Raw genomic sequence first — 21,714 nt, 5'->3', positions numbered from 1 at the left:
ATTATAGATTAGATGGATATAAAAGAATTGTGGACAGTTTAAACATTTTTCCAGTGAACGCTGTGATATATGCACTATTATTGTATTGGAAATAAATGATCTGCACATAGTTTTCATAATTTGCAGCTTTAGAATCTTAATAGTAATTTCTTTGTATTAGCATTTGAATTGAACTTAACAGGAACTGAAAAGTTCATTAAAAAGTAGGGTTTTTTGGACTACTTACATTCATGGAATATTTTTGTTATTTATATGATTCATGGAATATTTTTGTTATTTATGTGATTTATTTATGAACAAGTTACTAAAAGAAATTGAAGCCCTAATGCAGATTCATGTCTCTGCAAACTGGTGTTTATAATAATTTTACAGTGCCCTGTGACGTGTGGCAAAGGAATGAAGCATCGTCAAGTCTGGTGCCAACTTAATGATGAACAACTGAGCGATGATTTCTGTAACCCAAATGACAGACCAGAGTCAATAACACCGTGTGAACTTCATGAATGTGCATCTTGGCAAGTAGGGCCTTGGGGATCAGTGAGTACATAAGGATTTCTGGCTTCTTGGTTTATAGTTCAGGCCATAAGCAATCACAAAACAATACCTTTTAAACATTTTACTTGAGTCTTACACATTTGTTTTAGTTGAATTGATTCACATATTTGTTTGCAGGGTCCTATTGGCTATCCAACTTGTAATTTAGGAACACCCATATAGAAGTTAAATGCCTAAAATAGTAATTGGTCCTGAACCTTAATATCAAAGATGTTTTACACATCAGTATAATACATCACCAGAATAATGAAAATGAGGGTAGCAAACTGTTCAGATGAACGAGACAGGTAAAAGACCAAGTATTTATAGGTAAGTGGGCATATTCAAGTGGTAGCTTGAATTAATATAGATCAGTCTTCAATCTACAATATACTTCAATTGGTACACATCAGTCTTCAATCTACAATATACTGCAATCAATCACAGAAATGTATATGCTAATAATAGCAGGGAAAAGGACTTAGTATTTTATTGTTACATTTTGTTTTTATCTTCAGTGATATAAGATCTGCTATCTCTTTATGTGAAAATGCTGTTGAAAAACATGTTCCTGTGTGACACACATCAAATATAAACCAAAATGGATTTAAAACACTAGGAAAAAGTGAATTAATTTGTGAAGGAAACTTTTGTCAGTAAATAGATGAGAATTAATTAAAAATATGAGGTATTCAACTTCATGTGGCATTTATAAGATCAGGTTATTCAAACCAACAGTAGAATACTTATCCAAGAAACAGTGTTTCTTGGATATTAGTGGGAAATCATAACCAAATAGCAGCTGATCTTTGTCTTATTATATACAACCTGTTATTAAAATACAGAATAAATATACCTTTGGAAATTAAGTATATTTTTAATTTAGACATTTCTTTTACTTTTTTACCTTAGAGATAAGCATACTGTTATCTAACATAATATAGAGTAATCTTGTGATCACAGGACCGTGAATTTCCATTCCTACAAGCTAAATGCAAAAGTTAAATAAAAGATTAATTCAGTCCCATGATAGAATCCTTATGAATAAAAATAGTTTTCTGAAATAGCTTGTATAAGTAATTTACCAATCTATGTCACTGGAGTAGAACTTTTCATTGCAGTTTTTCCACTGTACCACCTGGTAATAGCCTTTCACAACCAGGTTTTTACAGGTACTTGTGCTTGAACCACAACATTTATAGGGATAGGGTTTGCATCATAATATTTCCAGCCATCTAATGTTTTAGGTGACAGCTTTGAGTGCACTGTGGTCAAACTCTGTAGTGAAGGAAAAAACATTTAACACCTGCAGTTAGTGATTCATTTGAAGCTACTCCTTATTCCTCTCTTTCCCCTCCTCTACTTTCTCTTCACCAGTTTTTATTGCTGAGCATGACATAATAGAGCATGGATTATCCCTTTAAACAGGTCAGGTCAGCTGTTCTGGAAGTGTTCCTTCCCAGTCTCCTGCCCAACCTCCAGCCTAGTCACTGCAGGGGATAGAAAAGGGGAAAGAGAGAAAGCCTTTGCCCTGCACAAGCACTGTTCACTGGTGTGCTACAAACACTGCTTAAGTACCTGATGGTCTGCCACAAAGGAAGCTAACACCATCTCAGTAGTCATTCCTATTCATTCTAGAAAGAGTTGCAAAGTAGAAAATGTAATTAAAAATGAAATTTGGTTATAAATAGCTCTATTTCAAGTGTATGAAACTCCTGCCTTCAACAGTGTGCGGTAACATGCGGACGCGGGTACCAGGTGCGTGCAGTCAAATGTGTTACTGGGATATACCGCGTAATCCTGAGCGACGACAGGAAATGCAGTGCTGCCACTCGTCCTAGGGACAGCCAGGTAAGTTAAAAAACACCTCTCTACTTCTCTGTCAAAAGTGTCTGAATGCAATTATTTTCTACTGACTCTGTGTGGGAACTCGGAGGGCAAAAAGTCAAATTTTGCCTAGAGAATTAAGTAAAAGAAGAGTAATTTTAAGAGATGTTTGAAAGTTGATATGTGATGTTGGTAGAGTATATTGCTTCAAGGAATCCAAAGGCCTGTGATTATTTGTCAGTAGCTCCAACGTGTAGAATATGGTAAGGACACTGCTTGCCATCCTGCTTAATCAATAGTACCCACCTGGCTTCTTTAATAAGCTTCTAAACATAAAAGCCTGTTAATTGGTGTAGTTTATTTCTGCTTAGATGTGCAAACACTGGATTTCGTTATCCTTGGCATTTTTAATTGTGGTACCTGTTAGCTACTGACTGAAACTGGGCAAATTTATATTCTCAGTAGCTGAAGGTATAAAGGACAGGATAGCACAGCCACTGTCTTTGCTTGATCCTTCTGTGCTGCCTGTGGCTCTGAAGCAGGAAACTGTAATGTCTATGCTCCTTTTCTCCAACAAGTTTGCCAAAACTGTTCTTTCTCAAAATGCCAATATTATTAGTTATTGCTAATGCATTTTTAAGAGAAAATAAATTTTCTTTGACACTCCGTTTAAAATGAAACAAAGCAATTCAATGAAAGGTCTTTGAATAATTCCAGGGAAAGTGTAAAAGAAGGTATTTGCATGTTAATTAAAAGCTAACCATTTACTTTACATTTGGCTCTTCCAAAGTGTGTATTTCAAAAGTGTTTTTTTTCCTCACCCCCACAGGAATGTGAATTGCCCTCTTGTCCAGAAAATACAAAAGTATGGACTACTTCACTTCCTCTAGTTCATGTGGGGAAGGTGACCCAATGGAGATATGGATCATGGACCCCAGTATGTAATATAGCAGTCACACCTTGCAGGGCAGCCCTCCACTCATTCACCCATTTTTCCACAGAGCTTTCATTAAGATATTTTTCAGACTGAAATCTGCTTGGGATAGATGAAAAAGGAGTTCTTAAGAAAAGAAACTGTTTCTTAAGGAGGGGATAGACACTTCCAGCAAACTCTGTGCTTCAAATTCAACCAGGAAAAATAATAGGAAAAAAAGTGGAATCCTAGGAGCTGGGGTTCTGAGTGAAATAGTTTTTGTATCATTGGCAGCGCACTAGGAAGTGATTTTTTAAATGTAATTGATCAGTTTCTAAGTATTTGGAACATCTTTGATGTTAAAATATTATTTAAATCTTTTATGTGATAGTAATACTAAACAGCTGGAGTCATTAAAGATCTAAATTGACATTTTTTTGTAAAATAAGCATTAGTAAAACAGTTCCTACATGAATTTTCTTCAATGCAAGGTTTTTATTTTGATAATGTTGAAAATTAGTTTTACTTGATAGCGATGAGAAAATTTAAAATTTTCTGTGAAATGTGGATGTGTCTGTTAATCTCTTGAGATATTTAGCAAAGCATATGATGCAGTTATATTTTTGCACAGCTATTTTAACTAAATAGCAGTAAATAGTGCATAAACTGAGGCTACTCAGCAGTTCTTCATTAAGTACACCTTGAACTTCTCAGCTATAAAGGCATCAGAAGGGGCTCAATGGAATCTGCTAATACAAACCATAATGGCAAATGGATTGTTAATATCTGTTTTTATTTGAACCGTTCCTGTAAATATTGCATCCCTGTGTAACAATTAAAGTGTTCTGGAAGTTACTGATGTTTCTGTTGCTTCTTGCAACTGCATAATTATTCTGTGTTATAGTTTGTATGCTATCTGTTTATACACACTGAAATGCTTCTTGAGAATTAAGGCCATGCAATTCAGTTTCAGGCCAACAGATGCTATGTTAATATTTTAGATGCTTGCATGATCTTGTTTTAGTCTCCTAAAATGGGATGACCTTGAATTGTTCCCTGACAGTGCTCTGCATCCTGTGGGAAGGGCGATCGTGCTCGCTATGTGAGTTGCAGAGATGCTCATGGAGAGATAGCAGATGAGTCTTTGTGTGCTCATTTACCACGACCAGCTGAAATTTCAAGCTGCTTTAGCCCATGTGGAGAGTGGAAAGTTGGAAATTGGTCCCCTGTAAGTATTAATTGTAACAATTTTTTAATGTGTATATTTAGATTATTGGCCAAATCTCTGTTTAGAAATTGAGAGTTCATTTTTCTTTTCTTGCAAGCATGATTGAAATTGCATCCCTTGAAAACACAAAGTATATGTTTGTTCTTGTCAAAAGTAAATATAAATGAATTTATATTTATTAATCATCAATGTTCTGTGGCAAACACCGTGTTAATCTTTTGGTCAGTGCACAGTTACGTGTGACAGTGGAATAGTAACAAGACAAGTCATCTGTGTCAATTATCATCAGCAAATCAGTGAGAATTACTGTGATCCTGAAGGCCGACCTCCTAAGGAACAAGAATGTAACATGCCGCCATGCCCAGTTTATCATCATGTTCCAAAACTACATGACCATCCAAGCCATTTTCCAGAAACAGGTTACCTCCCAATACACCCTCCACAAGCCAATTTAAACCAGTGGAACCGTCCTTCCGTGGGAGGGTATCAATGGAGAACTGGACCCTGGGGAGCAGTAAGAAATTTTTTTAGATATATTAATTTGTTCTGTCACATTAACATTTAATGTGTTAATATTTCTAGAAATGTTATTGCAGTACAGATTTGGTCAAAATAAAAGCACATTCATTTTAAAAAGTATTGTTATTCTTGTTCTTATTATTATTCAGAATATATTAAATTCTAAGTGTAATTTTTCTGTGATTTCAAATTTAAAATACTTCTACATAGTAGTTATTTTTATTTGAAAAGTTCAGTTTTGAGAGTTAAGGTTTAAAACCAAGTTGCTGTTTTAACCAATATATTTTACATTTCTTTGATCATGCAATGGCAAAATGTATTTTTACCTGTTTTGGTAGTGCTCTAGTACTTGTGCAGGTGGATTTCACCGCCGAGTTGTAGTATGTCAAGATGAGGAAGGAAGAAGTGCCAGTAACTGTGATGAGGCAACAAAACCTTCAGAGTCGAGACACTGTGATTCTGGACCCTGCCCACAATGGAACTTTGGGAACTGGGGAGAAGTAAGAGCATTTCATTTACAAAGGGAAACATTATTTACTACATAAGCTTAGAAGTAGAAACATAATTATGTGATTGTGAGTGGAACTGAACCCCTTGTTTTTACTTATTTAATAGAGTTTAAAATTTAAAAAGAATGAGTTTCGACTTGTTTATGTAAACTTTATTCTTTGATCAAATCCAGAACTGTAGTGGAAATACGAGTTATGTAAATATACATCCAGAAGAAGTAAGTATTGCGTGAGGCTTAGGATATACAACATCAACAAATCTTACAGTTGTACAACATGTATCTTGAGATGCAGAAAATTATATTCTGTTACAAAAAGCTGGATTGTATGCAGAAAAACCACAGTGCAATTGCTAGTCTAAGAAAAAAAAATGAGCATAAGAAGCTGTAGAGAAACTTTATTCCATGTAATTTCATAGGTACTAACAATAGTAACTGCAAGTAGTAGTGGTTACTGGGTTGTAGTTACAAATTAGGAGTATCAAGATAGGATCATGTTCCTGGGTTGGAACATTTTGATGACACATTTGGTGTTATTGGACATGTTAGTCTCCATGCTGTGTGATGTTATATCTTAACCACACACTCCTGCTCAAATGCTACAGAAAGAGTTAAAGCTGATTATTTTTGCATTTATTCTAATCTAATCTCTTGTGATTCTTGCCCACTTTTCTTACTTTTGCAAATCACTTTCTGCAATAGAAAAAAGAAGAAAAATTGGTTGAGTGACTTTTTTGTTTTCCTTCTTTTCTCCTTGTTTTAGCCAGATTTAGCCATTCAGTTCTCAAGGTCAGTCTAAATATCATATTAATATCATATTTTTTCTGTCCACAGCCATAGACTCAGGATACAGTTCATGCAGATTATACAGTTTTTTCCTAATTTAGAATCATTGAGAATACCATAAAAAGGTTTGAACTATTATAGCTTGACTTTCAGAGCTCATTAGGAATGAGAACTGGTAATGAAGAATTGCAGGCTAACAGAAACCCAGAAAACACATCCTATACGTATTTTACACTTAGTCTGTATAAACTGGACTGTGTAAAAGTGTGCCCAGTATCTGAGTTTTCTGGCACTGTTTGGCAGGGAAAACTACTTTAAAGAAAAATTTCGGTATTTTCCTTGTATTAAAGAAAGAGATACATGCACATTTATTCTCATAATTACTTCTCCTTAATGGAGTGTCTGTTACTGAGACTTTCTGCAGAGAATCTTGATAAGCCATAAAAGTTTCATTCGGTAAAGGTTTTGGTGAGGGAATCACATGAAATTAGACTTTAAGTCCTTATTCTTGAATAGAGTGTCCAGGGAATATGGAAATAGACACAGTAAATAATATGATGTACTGATGATTGTTATATATTTTGGTTTGATGGTATGTGATGACTCTGTTAATAACAATTATTGCATATAAAATTCTGTGTTTCAGTGTACTCAGACTTGTGGAGATGGAATAAAGACAAGACTGGTGATTTGTCAGCTTCCCACTGGCCAAATGTTGGGTGATCAAAACTGTGAAATTCTAGACAAGCCACCTAACATGGCACAATGTAATGTGCATTCTTGCCCTGGTGATGTTTCTTGGCATCGGGGACCGTGGAAATCGGTACGATAGCATTCAGTAATATTTTTTGCTTTCTTGTTCTTTCTGTCGCTCTATTTCCCCATGTCTTTTAAAAGATTTAATGTCATTTTTTAAAGTTGATGACAATGAAATAATAATGCAGGTGGAATATAGTCAATGTACTTTTATAAAGAAATTGTTCCTACAGTCATAGAATTGAATAAGAAGCAGCCATTTCCTTCAGTGGGAACAATATCATGGTCTGTAAAACATCATAGGGAGTATTTTGAAAATTACCAGAAATCATCATAACTCATAACAGTACCTAATAGGTGCTCCATTAGGTTAGGGTTACAATTTGATATGTGTTTAAATTTATAAGTTTATGCTGTAAATTATGCTGTAGTACTATCTATGTATTTATATTTGCAAAAACACCCTAAACTTTTTAGTGCATAACTTTTTCCTATAGTATATTTAAGTATAAAATAACTCACATCCATGTATATTATATTCTGTCATCAAACATTTTGCTCCATATTACTTGTACATTTGTGTATAAAAGTTTATATTAGTGGTTTTAAAACAGGGACTAATTAAAGTTATCTATGTATAATTATATATGTAAGTATAATATGTTATTGTCTACATGTCACTGTCTATTAATGTGTAAAAATGCCTACTGTAATCACCATTAATCTTTAAAATTGCCACTAGCAGATTATTAACATACTGAAGTAATCATTGCAAGCTCTGCAGTATAGAGCATGTTACAATTCCCAAGCTGTGAATTTGACAACAATATTGATTATTGTGCTAAATTCTAAGGGGAATAAAAGCAATCAAAGGAGGTTGGATCCAGTTCTGGTTCCATCAAAATCAGCAAAAAACCTGTCATTGACATCGCTGAGAGATGGTCTGGGACAACACTTATTTGAATTTTTTATTAATAAAATTATGTAATTTGTCTCTTTGAATTAATATGGCAGCATTTTTTAAAAATGTCTGATTTCAACTATAACAATTGCTAATGCTATATAAGCTATAATCTATTGCAAAGAGACTGTAAAATGTAAGTTTGATTTAATTGTTTACCGCAGTTATCTCATTCTTCCACTACACAAAGCAGAGTTTAGGGTTTGTGTTTAGCAAACACCAGAGTATCTTATCTAGCCATTTTCCAAATAATTAGTGGTGACTCGCTAATTAATATTCATCAAGTGCTGAGAAGACAAGCAGGGTTCAGCATACAACTGATTTTCAGCTCAATCTTTGTTTTCCTTTTAGATCAAGAATTATTCACAACCTGTTTCTTCCCTGAGTAATCCAGTTTGCCCTACATTAATAGATTACCTGTAAGATCTTGAATTGTAAATGTTGTGTATGGTTCCGTTTTATAAAGATTTTCATGTTAGTTTATTTCTCAAGTGACATAAAAAGCCTTTTTAATCCTTCAAAAACTAAGTTTAGAATGGATTCTATTTATCAGACAGAGAGGCCTCTTTTATATATAATTGCAAGCTCTGTGGTTAAGCCATAAAAGATTTAATTTCATCTCATGCTGCAGAAACAAGCATAGCAGATTCAGGAAATAAAAGCAGGCTCACATATTATATATGCTGTCATTTAAATAATTTAACTAGCTTAAATGCTGCCAACACAGAGATTTAGTTGGTTTTTGTTGCTGTTGAAGCAGAGCAAAATTTATTCATTAAGAATGACTATTAGGAAGGAGCAGTAAAACTTTAGTCACAGGAATACTGTTGTAGCCTAGTAAAAACATCTTTTTTTAGCCACAGTTGACTAGGGATTTTTTTGTTTGGCAATAGATCATGGCCCTGCCTATCTTACACGTTTCTGGCATAAAATATGCTTTAATATAGGGAACTGTTAATGGCTAGATGCTCTCTGGCTGCTGAAGTCCTCAAGCCTGTCACATCTACACTTACCCCTGTCTCTGTAAGATTGCAAGAACCAGAAAAGTAACTATTTATATTTTTCATAAAAGTCTGGAGTAATCTTTCTGTGCCAGGTGAGCAATGCATCAAGCTTTTGTGTCTGCTAGTGGGATTCCAGTGATAAAACCTAAGCAGAAACTGTCACACAAGACTAGATGATCTTGGAAATCTTTTCCAACCTCCATGATTCTGTGATTCTAACTTGTCCACTAGCTATTGCTATATATTTAAGAACAGAGGACTTTTAGCAGTATCCTTTCTAAATACATTTGTTTTATTATTACAGCAATTGATTAATTTTACACAACATAATTAACATAAAACATGTATTGTAAATGCACAAAAGGCCCTTGCAAAGATGGTTCAGTTTATGATTTGAAGCCAGAATTTTGGTTCATGCTTTCTGGAGTTTAGCAGCTGTTGGCTGTTACACTTTATAGTGTCTGTCAGTGGCTACTGGAGCTGACCCTCACAAAGCTTAAAGGCTGTGTGCTCCTCTGTTCCTGATTCCTGCAGTTCTCCAAATGCATGTGAGGAAAGTAAATCTCAAATTCTAAAGGTTTATTTCTTTAATTTTTATATATTTTCTAAAGATTTTAGGAAGCTTGGGCCAAAATTACACTTGAGGAGTAAATAAACTGTTCATATATGGGAAAAGAATACTTTCAGGCTTTCCATAGTGAGGAAAGTTTGCTCACATTTTTAGACAACTAGGATTTTGATCTTATTTTTGGCCCTCTGTACTTTTTCAGTGCCTGCAAAAACTCTTGAAGATACAGGTATCAAACAGCAAGGTTTCTGCTTAGGCAGTTGGTGGCAGCAGTTGATGTTGCCTTGGAAGCCTTGTATTTCATTTGGGCAATCAGTTCTTGTATGAGTGTTGGTAGTTACCTAATTTTATCATGAAAATTTTAACCAGATGTGTCTCAACTTGAAATATAATTGGCTCTTGTCCTTTCTTGTTTCTTTAGAAAGAATAGATAGCTCCTTACAAAAGATAATTTTTTTTTTTTTGTGTCTGAAATGTTTATTAGAAAAAAGGTTTTTTTCTTTTCCTCTTAGGATTTGTATGTAATTCATAAGTATTACTTGTGATTTCAGAGAATATTGGCATGAAAAGAATGGATTATTTTCAAAGTTACCCTGAAGTCTCAGAAAGGTGTTACTGTCATTTCTTACTGCCCTTCAGACACATGATGTAATATTCTTTAAACCAGCTGTCTTTCTAGTGCTTCAGTTTTCTACTTACTTGCTCCAGAATAATTTAGATGTAATTCTGTCTTTGCAGTAGTGGAAGAAATCTGCTATTAATTTTTAAGTATATGAATCTATTTTTTACAAATAGTCCCAGTTCCCTTCCAGTGTTGTCACTGCCAGGCATCCCATTGACTTCTTCAGGAGCAGAAGCAGGCCAGATTTTCATATGTAAAATATTTATTTGTTTTCATTTTAATGCAAAAATTCTTGCTGTGTATGATAAGTGCCTTCATTCACTTTTTCTAATGTGTAAAAAGTATTTATATCTTTTAAAATAATCTTTTATATTAAAAGGGAATTCAGAATCAGTGAACTTGGTTTTCAGAACCACCTTCAGTTTTTTACCTCTACTTCTGCTGCTGCCTAATGTTGAACTTCAAAATACCTCATTGCCCATACAGCACATTAAATTAATATCCCACTGCCTGAAATCTTGATGTTAGCATCTGCTATTCATTTTTTGAAACTTTGGAAATGGGAGGGAGGCCTTATCAGAGATAACTGATTGCAGATGTCACTGCCCAAATAATGTCATAAAAGAGTCTTGGGGTAGTGAATTTTATTTCAGGTCATTCTGATAAAAATGAAAGAAAATACATGTTTCCAAAATTCAAAACCAAAATATTTGTGTAATGTTCATTGAGAGGAAAATCTCCTGTTTGGTGCTATGTTGCCTGTATAGCTTGAAATAATAAATAAGTTATAATGAATGTGTAATAATTTAATTTAATGACTGTGACTTGTGTCTGTGAAATACAGTTGCATTTTAACCCTTCTTTTTCATGCATGTTGTGTGGCTTTGTGTTTATATTTATTGTGCTCTTTATTAAGGAATGTTAATGTTTAAAGCCCTTAAAAAATAAAGGGTGGGCCAGATACTAACCACTTTTGCTGAAAGTGAGGGTTTTCTTTAACCTGTGTGTTGATATTAACTTCATACTATACTTCAGTGATGTTGTCATGGGGAAAGATCTTATATTTGAACACAAAAAAAAGATTGTTACTGATACAAGCAGTGTTTATGCCCTTGACCTACTGGACTGAAATAGATAGATGGTCTTTGATGGTAAAGCTGAAAGATCCTAGCTCCTGAATCTTTTGCTGGAGCTGTAATTTTGTGGCCCAGTCCTCTCCCACTTAGTGAGTGACAAAACACAGAGAAGAATGAGGATCCCAATATAAAGCTCAACTCTTAATATCAAAGACGTAACATGGGTTTTAAATTCTTAAAATACTTTTGTCAGGAAGAGGTTTGCAGAACTTTCAGACCTTCCACTTAGAAAGAGGACAAGAGTGGGACATAGTCCAAATAAAACCAGTAAATAATAATAATAATAATGAAATCACACACACACCAGAAAAAAAAAAACCAAACAAAAAAAACCCACACACAAAACCCCAATAACCAGAATATAATGAAAGGGGAAAAGAAGCAGGTAATGCATAATACCATGCCTAAATACATAAGCCATTTGATGAGAATGAAAGGAACATGAAGCTACTGGTGTATTTATTAGACCTTTCAGAAAAGCTGAAGGGTTCTAGTTGGTCAAATCCTTGTGAAAATCATTCTGAGCTGCCTGTGTGTGTGGCAGCTTTGAAAACCCCAGCCAGAACTCATAAATGTTGGTTCAAAGTTGTTTTGGAACTCAGATTTAAGATACTAGATAAATGTTAAAAGTACTAGCATTTTCAAACATTTGTGAGGGTCCATACCTAAATATTTTTATTACCTGGAATGAGTTAGGAAATGAACAATGTTCTGTACTGCATGATTTCTTAGTCCTTTCTTTGAAAACCAGTAACTGTGGCAGACTGGTGACTCCCCTATGACAGGCTGCTCTGTTGATCAGTGTGTGTTCTAGCATTTGTGGCCCTTTCCCTTCAGTGACAGCAGGATTAAACACTTAGATTTCCTGCTGAATCAGTCCTTCAGAAGCTTCCATGCCTGCTCATATTTATGTACAGGAAATGTTATGTTGGAAATACTGTTAGTGAATTAAAAATATACAGAAAAGTGGTTTAGGTTGAAAGGAAACTGGATTTCAACATGTGAAGGTAGGTAAAATGTTGCATTTCTCATCCAAAATAGACTCATAATTTCATGCTAAAATCATATTTAATATAAATTGGAGAGGGTGTTAATTCATTTGGTTATATTTATTTAAGTGTCATAGAAAGAGTTGTATTTTCTATGCTTTTGAAAAGTTTAAAAAATTTCTGACAATACTATATTGTGCCAGCACATATTGCTTTTTATTTCAAGTTTTTTAAAGTTTGAATACAAAATCTTAGATTTTAATCAGATGAAAAAATTTATACAATATGATGTTTTTTATAGAATGGAAAGGCACATAGAGCTTATGTATTTGCCATTACTTTAATTTCTGAGCTACTCTTTTGCTGTTGCTAACATGATGAAAAATGATAAATCAGAGCTTGCACTTGCTAGGAACCAGCATTTCTTTTGCTCATTTTTAGATTTTTGCAAACTCAGCTAAACCTAATTCACCTACTGTGGTAAAACTGTCTTATGTCTACTTAATTTTGTAACTGGTTAATTGAAAAGGCCCTATCCCTTAAGATAATAAAATGAAGTTTTAAATAGTTAAAATATTACACGAAAAGGCTTTTTAACTGTGCAACTCCTTTGTGGAAATGTGGCTTCCATAATATCGTCCTCCATCGTATTAAAAATGTGCTCCAACTTCTATTGTGAATACCTGCGAACAAAATGTCCCTCTCAAGGGGTCCATTACTTTTCAGTGAGAGCGCAGGTTATGTCAGTCCTGTGCATTTATTTGTTTTCCCCAGCTTCACAGGAGGCTGGAGGCTAAACTACCTGTGATAGAGTCTGTTAAACTGTGTCCACTTTTTGGAAGCAATAAATGGACTAATTTTGGGTTGCTGTTTGGTTCTCCTGGAGGTTTTTGAACACAGCTGCTGGATGGACACAGATACATCTGTTACTGTCTACTTGAAAAATGTGTCCGGAAATTTATCCATTTATTTGAAACAGAGAGAAACCCCTGCCTTTCTTTTTCTCATGGTGGATTTCCTTAAGGTCTCCTGTCTCCATTTCTGCCAACCTTGATGCTTGCATTTTACTCCCTGCCTCCAGTGCTGCAGCTTTCATGTAATTGCTTAGAAGTGTTACTAGTTCTTCATGGCTGTGGGGTGCAGAAAGATGAGTCTTGCTGAAGTCTGGCCAAGTCAGCAATTTGATGTCTGTGATGCTGTAATGGTGAAAGTGCCTATTTGAAGCTCTTGCAGAAGGTATCAAAGGCAAAGGGCAGGACTGCAATTTTGTAAATTGGACACAAATTTACACTTGTAGATTATATTTTCAAAAAGACCTACTGAGAGTCTAGCTCTGTTCCTGACTGCCACTGATTTCAGAAGGAAAGGTAAGGCAAAATTATTTGTTAGGGGTGTTGGTTTTGTTTTTTAATTTACTAATGTTTCTGTATTTTTAATTATGATCTGTCTCAGTCTGTTGTATGTCATTCAGCTGAAAGATGATAAAAGGTACACATACCAGATAAGCTGCTGCAGGAATGCTGGCTGAACACAGTAGTTTATTTTTTCTCTCACTCCCAGCAATTAATAAGCTGATCATACTTTTCATTGTTTTAATATATACTGTCATGAATGACAGTTTCAGTATTGCTTGAATGAGGGCTGATGGTAAAGTTTCTAGCACAGATACAAGCAGAACCTTCAGTGACAAATTTAGGACTGCACATAAGGTAACTGAGCCTGCCAAATGGCTGCTGAAAAGAGGCAGAAATACCTCTTGGTTTCCTGATTCTCAGGTGGTAACCAGACAAAGACTCAAATCAAGAGCATGTAAGACAGGAAGAAAAACTAGATAATTCAATTTTTACTGTAAATGAGAGACAAAATGGAAGATATATAGGAAGAGGTAAATGAGATAGCAAATGTGATGTGTCACCACTGTTGAATGAGAACTCATGAAAATAGGATTATTATTTTTAAATTTCCACCCACATTAACATCTCCATAATCCATTGTTCTTGTGTTATTGTAATAGCTAAAAGCTTGCTTGAAAGTCTGATAGTGTTTTATGAGTCATGTAGGTAAAACAAAGAGAAGGTTGCTGACTGGAGAAGCTCAGTCTCATTTATGAACACATGTAGACAGTGTAGGAATACAAGGCACAGTGGAGCCTGTCTGAGTATCTCAGTAGGTGGGGAGCTGAGCACAGTAACTCATGGGGAGTTGGTCTGCCCACGAGCATGGTCTGGTTTTCAAATGCTCTGTAGTTGGCATCAAGAAGGATTTCAGGCTTTAGGCAGTGATGGGCAGAATAGTGGTGTTCATCCTGAGGGGGAAAAACATGATAGGGCTTTCAAAGAAGGACCTGGTCATCTGTTTTATTTGTTCTGAACTTGGAGAAATGCATAGTATTTGAGATGTCGGAAAGGTAGGCCAAATTAAGACTTACAAATATAACTGGAATGAATAAAAGACATTCTGTAAATAATCATTAAGTGGAATCTCAAGGGTTCTGGTTTTGATTTTTTCCAACAGCTGCAAAGAGTATGGTTGTTCATCTGACATCCAGGCAGATTGCCATTTTCTGGCAGTAAGGATACAGCCAGCTGCACTGGACAAAAGAATTCAGACCATGTGGTGTCAACTTAAAAAAATATCATCTAAAGTTTCTCAGCATCATCAGCAGAGTGTGGCTTCTTCAGACGTGAAATCCTTTACTTTCAGTGTATGTGCTGATGGTTCTGACTTTGTTTTAATCAGGATGTCTTAATGTTTAAGAGGAATAGCACATTCCTAGTAGATGCCAGATATATCCTCTCATAGCAGTTTTTCCTTGCTGTTATCCACATCAATCCTAAAATCTGCCTTTAATCCTCTTATTCCCCCATCATTCCTGCTTTTTCCGTGTTCATATGTAGATGTATGTAACTTCTCATTTATGTCCATCTGTTAAATAGATATACTTCGGCATGCTTGGAAAATGGTTATTCAGGAGTTTTTGTTACCCCTAAGATGAAAGTTGAAAGTCAATTATCTGAAAAGTAGTCCAATAGAAGCAGCTTTTTAAGGAGCATACAGTGCTCAGTCCTGACAGAAAAGGTATGGCTGGGGACAGTGGCCAGGTTAGATGACCTCAGAAAACCATGGCAGTCTCTGTGCTCAGCTGCCACTTGGAAAGGGCTGTGAGGTTGTACTGTAGTGCACTCTGGTGTTAACATCCCCAGTAACCTGGAAGCCTCAGAAAACAATGTGGATGGTAGAAACTTGGTGTGCGCCTGCATCTCCACTTGTTACACAGCCAGAATATGTAGGTAGACTGAAAGGGGGAAAAAATGTAGAAGTCGCTCTTGGGCTGACTAGAGAAAAGGATCACTGCCTTCTTTTGTTTCTGAATTAAAAAATTCCAATATTAGATGATGATACTTGGAGCGGATTGTCCTCTGGTCCATTCCACTCAGGACAGTAGGTAATGGCAGTTCCTTGGCACAGGGCTTGTCCTTCCTGAGCTCCTGTGCTGAAGAGAATGGCTTCTGAAAAGTAAACTTTTAAATTTCCCTTATAAAAAATAATGAGAACTGACTTTCAACAGTAGGAAAGCCATTACAAAAGTCATGTATACTACACCAGACTTGTGATTTTTTTTATTAATTACAAGTAATTGAGGTGAAATCGCTGGGGAGGTGTCCTGAAAGGTGGTCTTTAAATATATGCTTTTGAAGTAACACTATAAATAAGTTTATAAATATAACTTATAAATATAAGTTTATGTTTAACGCAGAGCAGTACTCTTACTTGAAAGCTACCTGAATACAGAAGAGATGTTATTGTAAGTACTGCAGTTCTGATGCAAAAATAATGTCCAGTGATACTTTCTGGATGAAGTTTAGGACAACATTAACTAGAAAGACATGATTGCAATCTGAAGAATCTAGTTATAAATAACTCAGGTCACAGAGGAAGGCTTTCTTCATGTGTTAGAATAAGGTCTCTTAAGCTTCCCTATGTTTCCTTGTAAAAATACCCTGCAGCTCACAGCAATATATTGCTTATATTGGATGTATAAGGATCTGGGGTTAAAAATGAATTTCAGAGTCTGTAAAAATTTTTCTTAATAATTAAGGTGAGGTATGGTGATTGTAGAACCATAATCCAGGTTTAACAAGGATTCAGAAAGGACTATCAGGCAGCTCTAACCAGTACATTGAGGGTTCGGTCTAGGACAGATAATCTAAATCTGTAGTTTTTAGGTGATGGTACTTGCAAGAGGTAAAAAGTGTGCCTTTTTTGTGGCATAGAGCTGGCAGCTTGTACTGTGAAGTCTCACTGTAGAGCATAACAGAAGAATATCCACATTTTTGACCTTCCTCTGCCTAAAGCCTGGGAAAGAACAAAAGATGAACTTCATGCAAGTGAGGGTGTAGCATCCCTATCATTGAAGACAAGACTGACAAACTGCTGTCAGGAATGGTCCGTGTATAGCTGATTCAAACTGAGCAGCATTGTGGATTGGATGATGTCTGTAGGTCCTTCTTAGCCTGGTCTTCTCCTCTTCAATTTCTATAGCTGCAAAAGCACAGTCAGAAAAGTGACAAAGCAGACTTACAGATTGCAGATGGAAGGAGGACTTAATCAACATATCTTCTGAACATCAGAGAAATGTGATATAACACTGAATTTTTGAAATCAAGCCATACTCAAAGAGAGAACTTAAAAATTCTTCAGTGTAAGTTCTGTAGCTGACATAGGTGTAACTTAGATGTAACAGTAAATAATACACACATTTCTTGGAGTTCAATCCACTCTTTCTCGGGAGTGATGGAATGTTTGATCCTTGGTCCTTTTTGGGTGCATGAGCTAATGGCATAAATATTTGTACTTGTTTTAGCAAAGAATTACTGACTCTAAATCAAAGAATTCAGCAGGATTTAATTACAGAATCTGTGTTGCTTCTTAACAGTTGTCAACATACTTAAAGCAATAAACAACTCTTGGAGTGCTTTTATCTGAAAAATGCATATTGTGCTCAAGGATTGCAAAAACCCCTGGGAAGGTGAAGCAAGCAGAGGAGGCAGACAAAGAAGATCTAGTTCTAATGCAGCAAATGAAAAGTTGAAAGCAATTCTTGACTAGGCAATGCTCAAAATATTGCTTTATTAATTGTGCAGTTGTGATCTCTCTCTACTTCTAGAATATTAAAAGAGTCCAAACAGGCTTTTGGGCCAATTAGAGATCATTAAAATGCAGTTTGCCAGACAACTCAAGCAACTACCATGTTTAATCCCATTTTAAACTGAACTTCCTGTCCAGTCACAAAAGTTCCTGACTGAAAAAAAGGCAGAAAAAAGAAGAAAATATCTTTTAATATTTATAATATGTTTTATCCTTTTTCAGTGCTGCTGTTGTGTCTTAGTCCCTGTAGGTATTGAAAACCACACAACCACTCCCTCCCTCTCCCTTGGTGGGATGGGAGCAAGAATTGGGAGGTTAAAAGTAGAAAAACTCATGGGTTAAGAAAAGTTATTTTTATGGGTTATGCAAAAGCTGCACCAACAGGGAAAGCAGACCAAGGGATTCATTCATCACTTCCAATGGACAGGCAGGTGTTCAACCATCCCCAGAAAAGCAGGGCTACATCATGAGTGATCATTTTTTGGGAAAAAAAATGCCATCTCCCACATGCCTCTGCTTCCTCCCTCTTCCCCAAAGCTTTTATTGCTGACCATGACATTACTTGGTCTGGACTGTGTCCCCTCAAAACTTTTGCACCTCCAGCCTCCTTGCTATCCTTGATGCTGTGTGACACTCTTCAGCAATAACTAAAGTATCCATGTGTTTTCAACACAAATCCAAAAACTTGTACTAGCTACTATGAAGAAAATTACCTCTATCATCTTCTAATCACACATTTATATTTTTAATCTCTGTATGTCTAAAACAAATACAAAAAGAAGTTATTACATGCTTTCTATTTACTGGTCTGTTTTTCAGTATCCAGAAGCTCACTAGGCTACCAGCTAAACTACACAAAGCACTTTTCTCCTCTAAAGAAAAGGTTATGGAAATTTGGTACAGAATCCACAAAATAATACAAGGTCTTCAACTTTTCAATGAAATAATAATAGCAAAAGAATAAAAAAGCTTTTAGTGAAGTTGCATGTCTGCTGCAGAAAGAGCCCTAATTTGGTAGGAATTGATGATGGCATGCATGTCTGAGAGTCCATCTGTGCCACAGAAAGCATGAGTTTTGTCAGGCTGATCCCTACAGAACTTTATTGCTATGAAGAAAACATAAACAGATGAATCCTAGTTAGCAGTGTTATGGAATGACTGAACAATTGTAATGAAATCCAGCTTTTACTGCAGATTTATGTTTTTTAAAAGAACGTGGCATATGGGAAATATTACTTTATCCAATGTTGAGACAAGTGCTAGAATTTCTGTGTGAAATGGTTACAGGATGGGGTTTTTTCAATTTGCATTTTTTGGAGGAAATGTTCATATTTCTTCTGAGATTTATGTTCTTATGGATTTTTTTCTTCCTGTGTGGTTAATCTGCAGAAAATACATGGAAAATTGTGTTCTCTCACCCTAAACCTCCCGTTGTGTGGAATGTTATACCAATGAAACCACATTATAGACAAACTGAGCCATGAGGACCATGCTCAAGTAGTCAAGGACCATGTTCAAGTTAGAGAGGAGGATGGTCAAGCAGCCAGAATTGCTGCAGTTGTACTCTCCCTGGTCAGGAGAGTGAAGCCTTGGGAGGATCACCACCACATCAGGGTGGGCACCAAGCAGTGAGAGGAGTTTATTCTACGGAGAGTGTGCAATAACACGTGAAGAGCTTCGGGAAGGAGCGCAGGCTCATGGAGGGGAAGGTTCAGCCTTGTAGGAAATGCGCTGTGGGCTCCATGCACTGAGAGGACAGGAGTGGCTTCCTGAGCACAGAAACAGGGCTTTGCTCCTGCACCAGTGAGAATTTGACAGTTCTTACTAACATTACAGAGCTGAAGGGAGGCCAGGCAGGCAGGTGTCTTAGCTCAGTGTTCAGTATGCAGCTCTCTAAAGAAGATACTGACTGGTGGGGTTAGAGCTCAGTGCAAGACATCTCCCTGTAAGCTGCATTTAGATGCCTTTAGGCACTTCAAATCCCACTCCGATCTTCTATGCAATCTATATTTTCATTCTAGGAACTGAACAGATCTGTGCTCTATCCATACAGAAATGCAAACATTCCCCATTTGATATTGATGAAATGTTTTTATTCAGCGTTTGAGTGATTTGGTGTTCTGTCTTTGCTATTTGTTCTCTGTAATGGAGGAGAGGCAAAACTTACCTACTTGGTCAGGAGTCTCCCTGACCAAGTAGGTAATGTAGTGTTTTGTAGTAGTGTATTGGACTGGAGGAGTCTTCTCTAGCCTGCCTGCATATGATGCCAAAGCACTTTGGGAGGAAGTGATCCTTTTGAGAACTCTTTTTTATATATTATCTAAGGAATAAAGCCAGAATATACCAAATTTCAGGAGAATACTGTACACACGGAATAAAATACCTTCTGAAACTTTCCACTGATGATCCTGGATCCTCTACAATCCATGGCAAGTGTATTAGCTTTTTCATGTGTTAAAAAAAATAAAATAGGAGCATTTCTTTTTCTTCAGTTGCACTAAATGTCATCTATCACTGTATTTGGCCATGTGCTTCACTCATCTGCTGTGCACTCAGTGTACACTTAGATCAACTTCTTTCTTTAACTTGTTATTAGAAATAGAAGGAAATCTGTTTTCAGGATGTTAATTGTCCTTATGGGTTTGTAAAGCACTGAGCTGACCAATCTGTTAAAAAGACTGTGCATGCATGTAGAATTAGACTCTTACCGCTTTTTAAGATAACTTTTTTAAGGTCCTTGGCTGTGGGTCAGGGCAATCTAGGTGCTTCTGTAACTGATATGTTTGCAAGGCTTTAAGAATAACAGTCCTTAAATCAGTTGCCTAAATTTCATTTATGTCCCAGTGAAATTGTAAAGGATTTGGTCTTTAGAGATATTTAGATTTCTGTTCCTCACACTGTGATAAGTGGGAGATGGTCACTGCATCAGATGTAGGAATCTGGCACTGTGGAACCACTCTGAAGTGGGCAGGAGCAGCTCCATGAAATTCCAGGAGATGCAGCACCCCAAGCACTTGGCTGTAGCAAAGCTGCTTGGAGGCACATCTTAGTTTAGTGCTTTATTTGTTTTTAAGTTTTGGCAATTATATTTAAGCAGAAGTTTACAGATGCTTAATATCTGTGGAGTTTTCTAGCTTTTACAAGCATTAGGAGTTTAATTCCATCAGAGCCACATTAATATAATGAAAACCACATTAATATAATGAATTAAACATCAGTTCTTTCATGAATTAAGTAAAAAAGCACCCAGCCAAAACACAAAACAACAACAAAAACACACAGACAAAAATCCCCCAAAAAAATCCCCAGCTGAAAAGCTCTTAAGTTGAAACCCATAAGAGGATGCAAGTGAATCACTTCTTGCAGAGTGACAGTCCTTTTTATCAGTGCAAGATATATTCAACAGAAGGTTTGGATACATGTGACAGAGAATCAGATCTTGATGTATACGGGAAAAAAGGAGATAGCAAATCTATTTGCAGAAATATTGTCTCTGTACCCTTTTAAGTATTTAATGCATTTAATGCTTTTTGATATAGTCCCAACATGTTGAACAAGTCTTTTTAAGTTTTAAGCATAACATTCAGTTGATGTGGAATGAAAATCTCCCTGGAAAAAGTTATTTAAATGTAGATATTTACATTATATGAGTTAGCAGTATTTTGTAAGTTATTGTCTTTTACAGCAAAGAAAAAAATAGATCAGTTTACTTATACAAGTTACATTACTGAAATGATAACTTATATTTCCTATATTTTTTAGTTTTTAAAAAGATGAACATTCTTAAAATAGTTGAAAGTAATTTCTGCTTCAGATTTTAGGTATCTTTCATCTGAATTTCTGTATTTTTACATTAAGATACCTAGGTTTCAGCTGCTTTTAGTCATCAAAGCTAAACAGTATTTAAGTGAAGTATTTGTAATAACCGTACATAAAGCCTCTGTTATTTTTAACATCTAAGCTGGTATTTTCCTTTCTGAACTCCCCCTTTTAATTCATGTATTCTAATTACAAAGGTAAGTAGAACATCCTTATAAAAGAGAAGCAGGCATTTCTCTGGAACTGGTAATTATACCTTCTAATAAATTAACACAAAAATCTTTCTTTAGTTTTTTCTTTAGTAGTAATAGCACAAATTATAAAGATCAAATAAGGACATTATAAAGATCCAGATAAGGACATTTAAATATAACAGAGATATAACTCAGTTGAATT

At 35.7% G+C, this 21,714-nt stretch overlaps 1 protein-coding gene across 1 annotated transcript in view; it reads left to right on the top strand.

The window, feature by feature from the left end:
• ADAMTS20 (ADAM metallopeptidase with thrombospondin type 1 motif 20) overlaps positions 1-21,714 on the top strand; it is an 84,850-nt gene that overhangs the window by 50,958 nt on the left and 12,178 nt on the right. Inside the window, exons 22-28 of the mRNA XM_054274800.1 lie at positions 373-537; positions 2,263-2,385; positions 3,191-3,298; positions 4,338-4,502; positions 4,729-5,016; positions 5,360-5,521; positions 6,962-7,138. Coding sequence (XP_054130775.1) covers positions 373-537; positions 2,263-2,385; positions 3,191-3,298; positions 4,338-4,502; positions 4,729-5,016; positions 5,360-5,521; positions 6,962-7,138 — 1,188 coding nt within the window. The remainder of the gene's footprint in view (positions 1-372; positions 538-2,262; positions 2,386-3,190; positions 3,299-4,337; positions 4,503-4,728; positions 5,017-5,359; positions 5,522-6,961; positions 7,139-21,714) is intronic.

Source organism: Melozone crissalis, unplaced genomic scaffold, assembly GCF_028551555.1.
Source record: "Melozone crissalis strain CALT ecotype California unplaced genomic scaffold, PUWL_Pcris_2 ptg000004l_1, whole genome shotgun sequence".
Classification (NCBI taxonomy): domain Eukaryota; kingdom Metazoa; phylum Chordata; class Aves; order Passeriformes; family Passerellidae; genus Melozone; species Melozone crissalis.
Note: the sequence above shows the minus strand (reverse complement) of the source record. Positions and strands in the feature narration are given on the sequence as shown.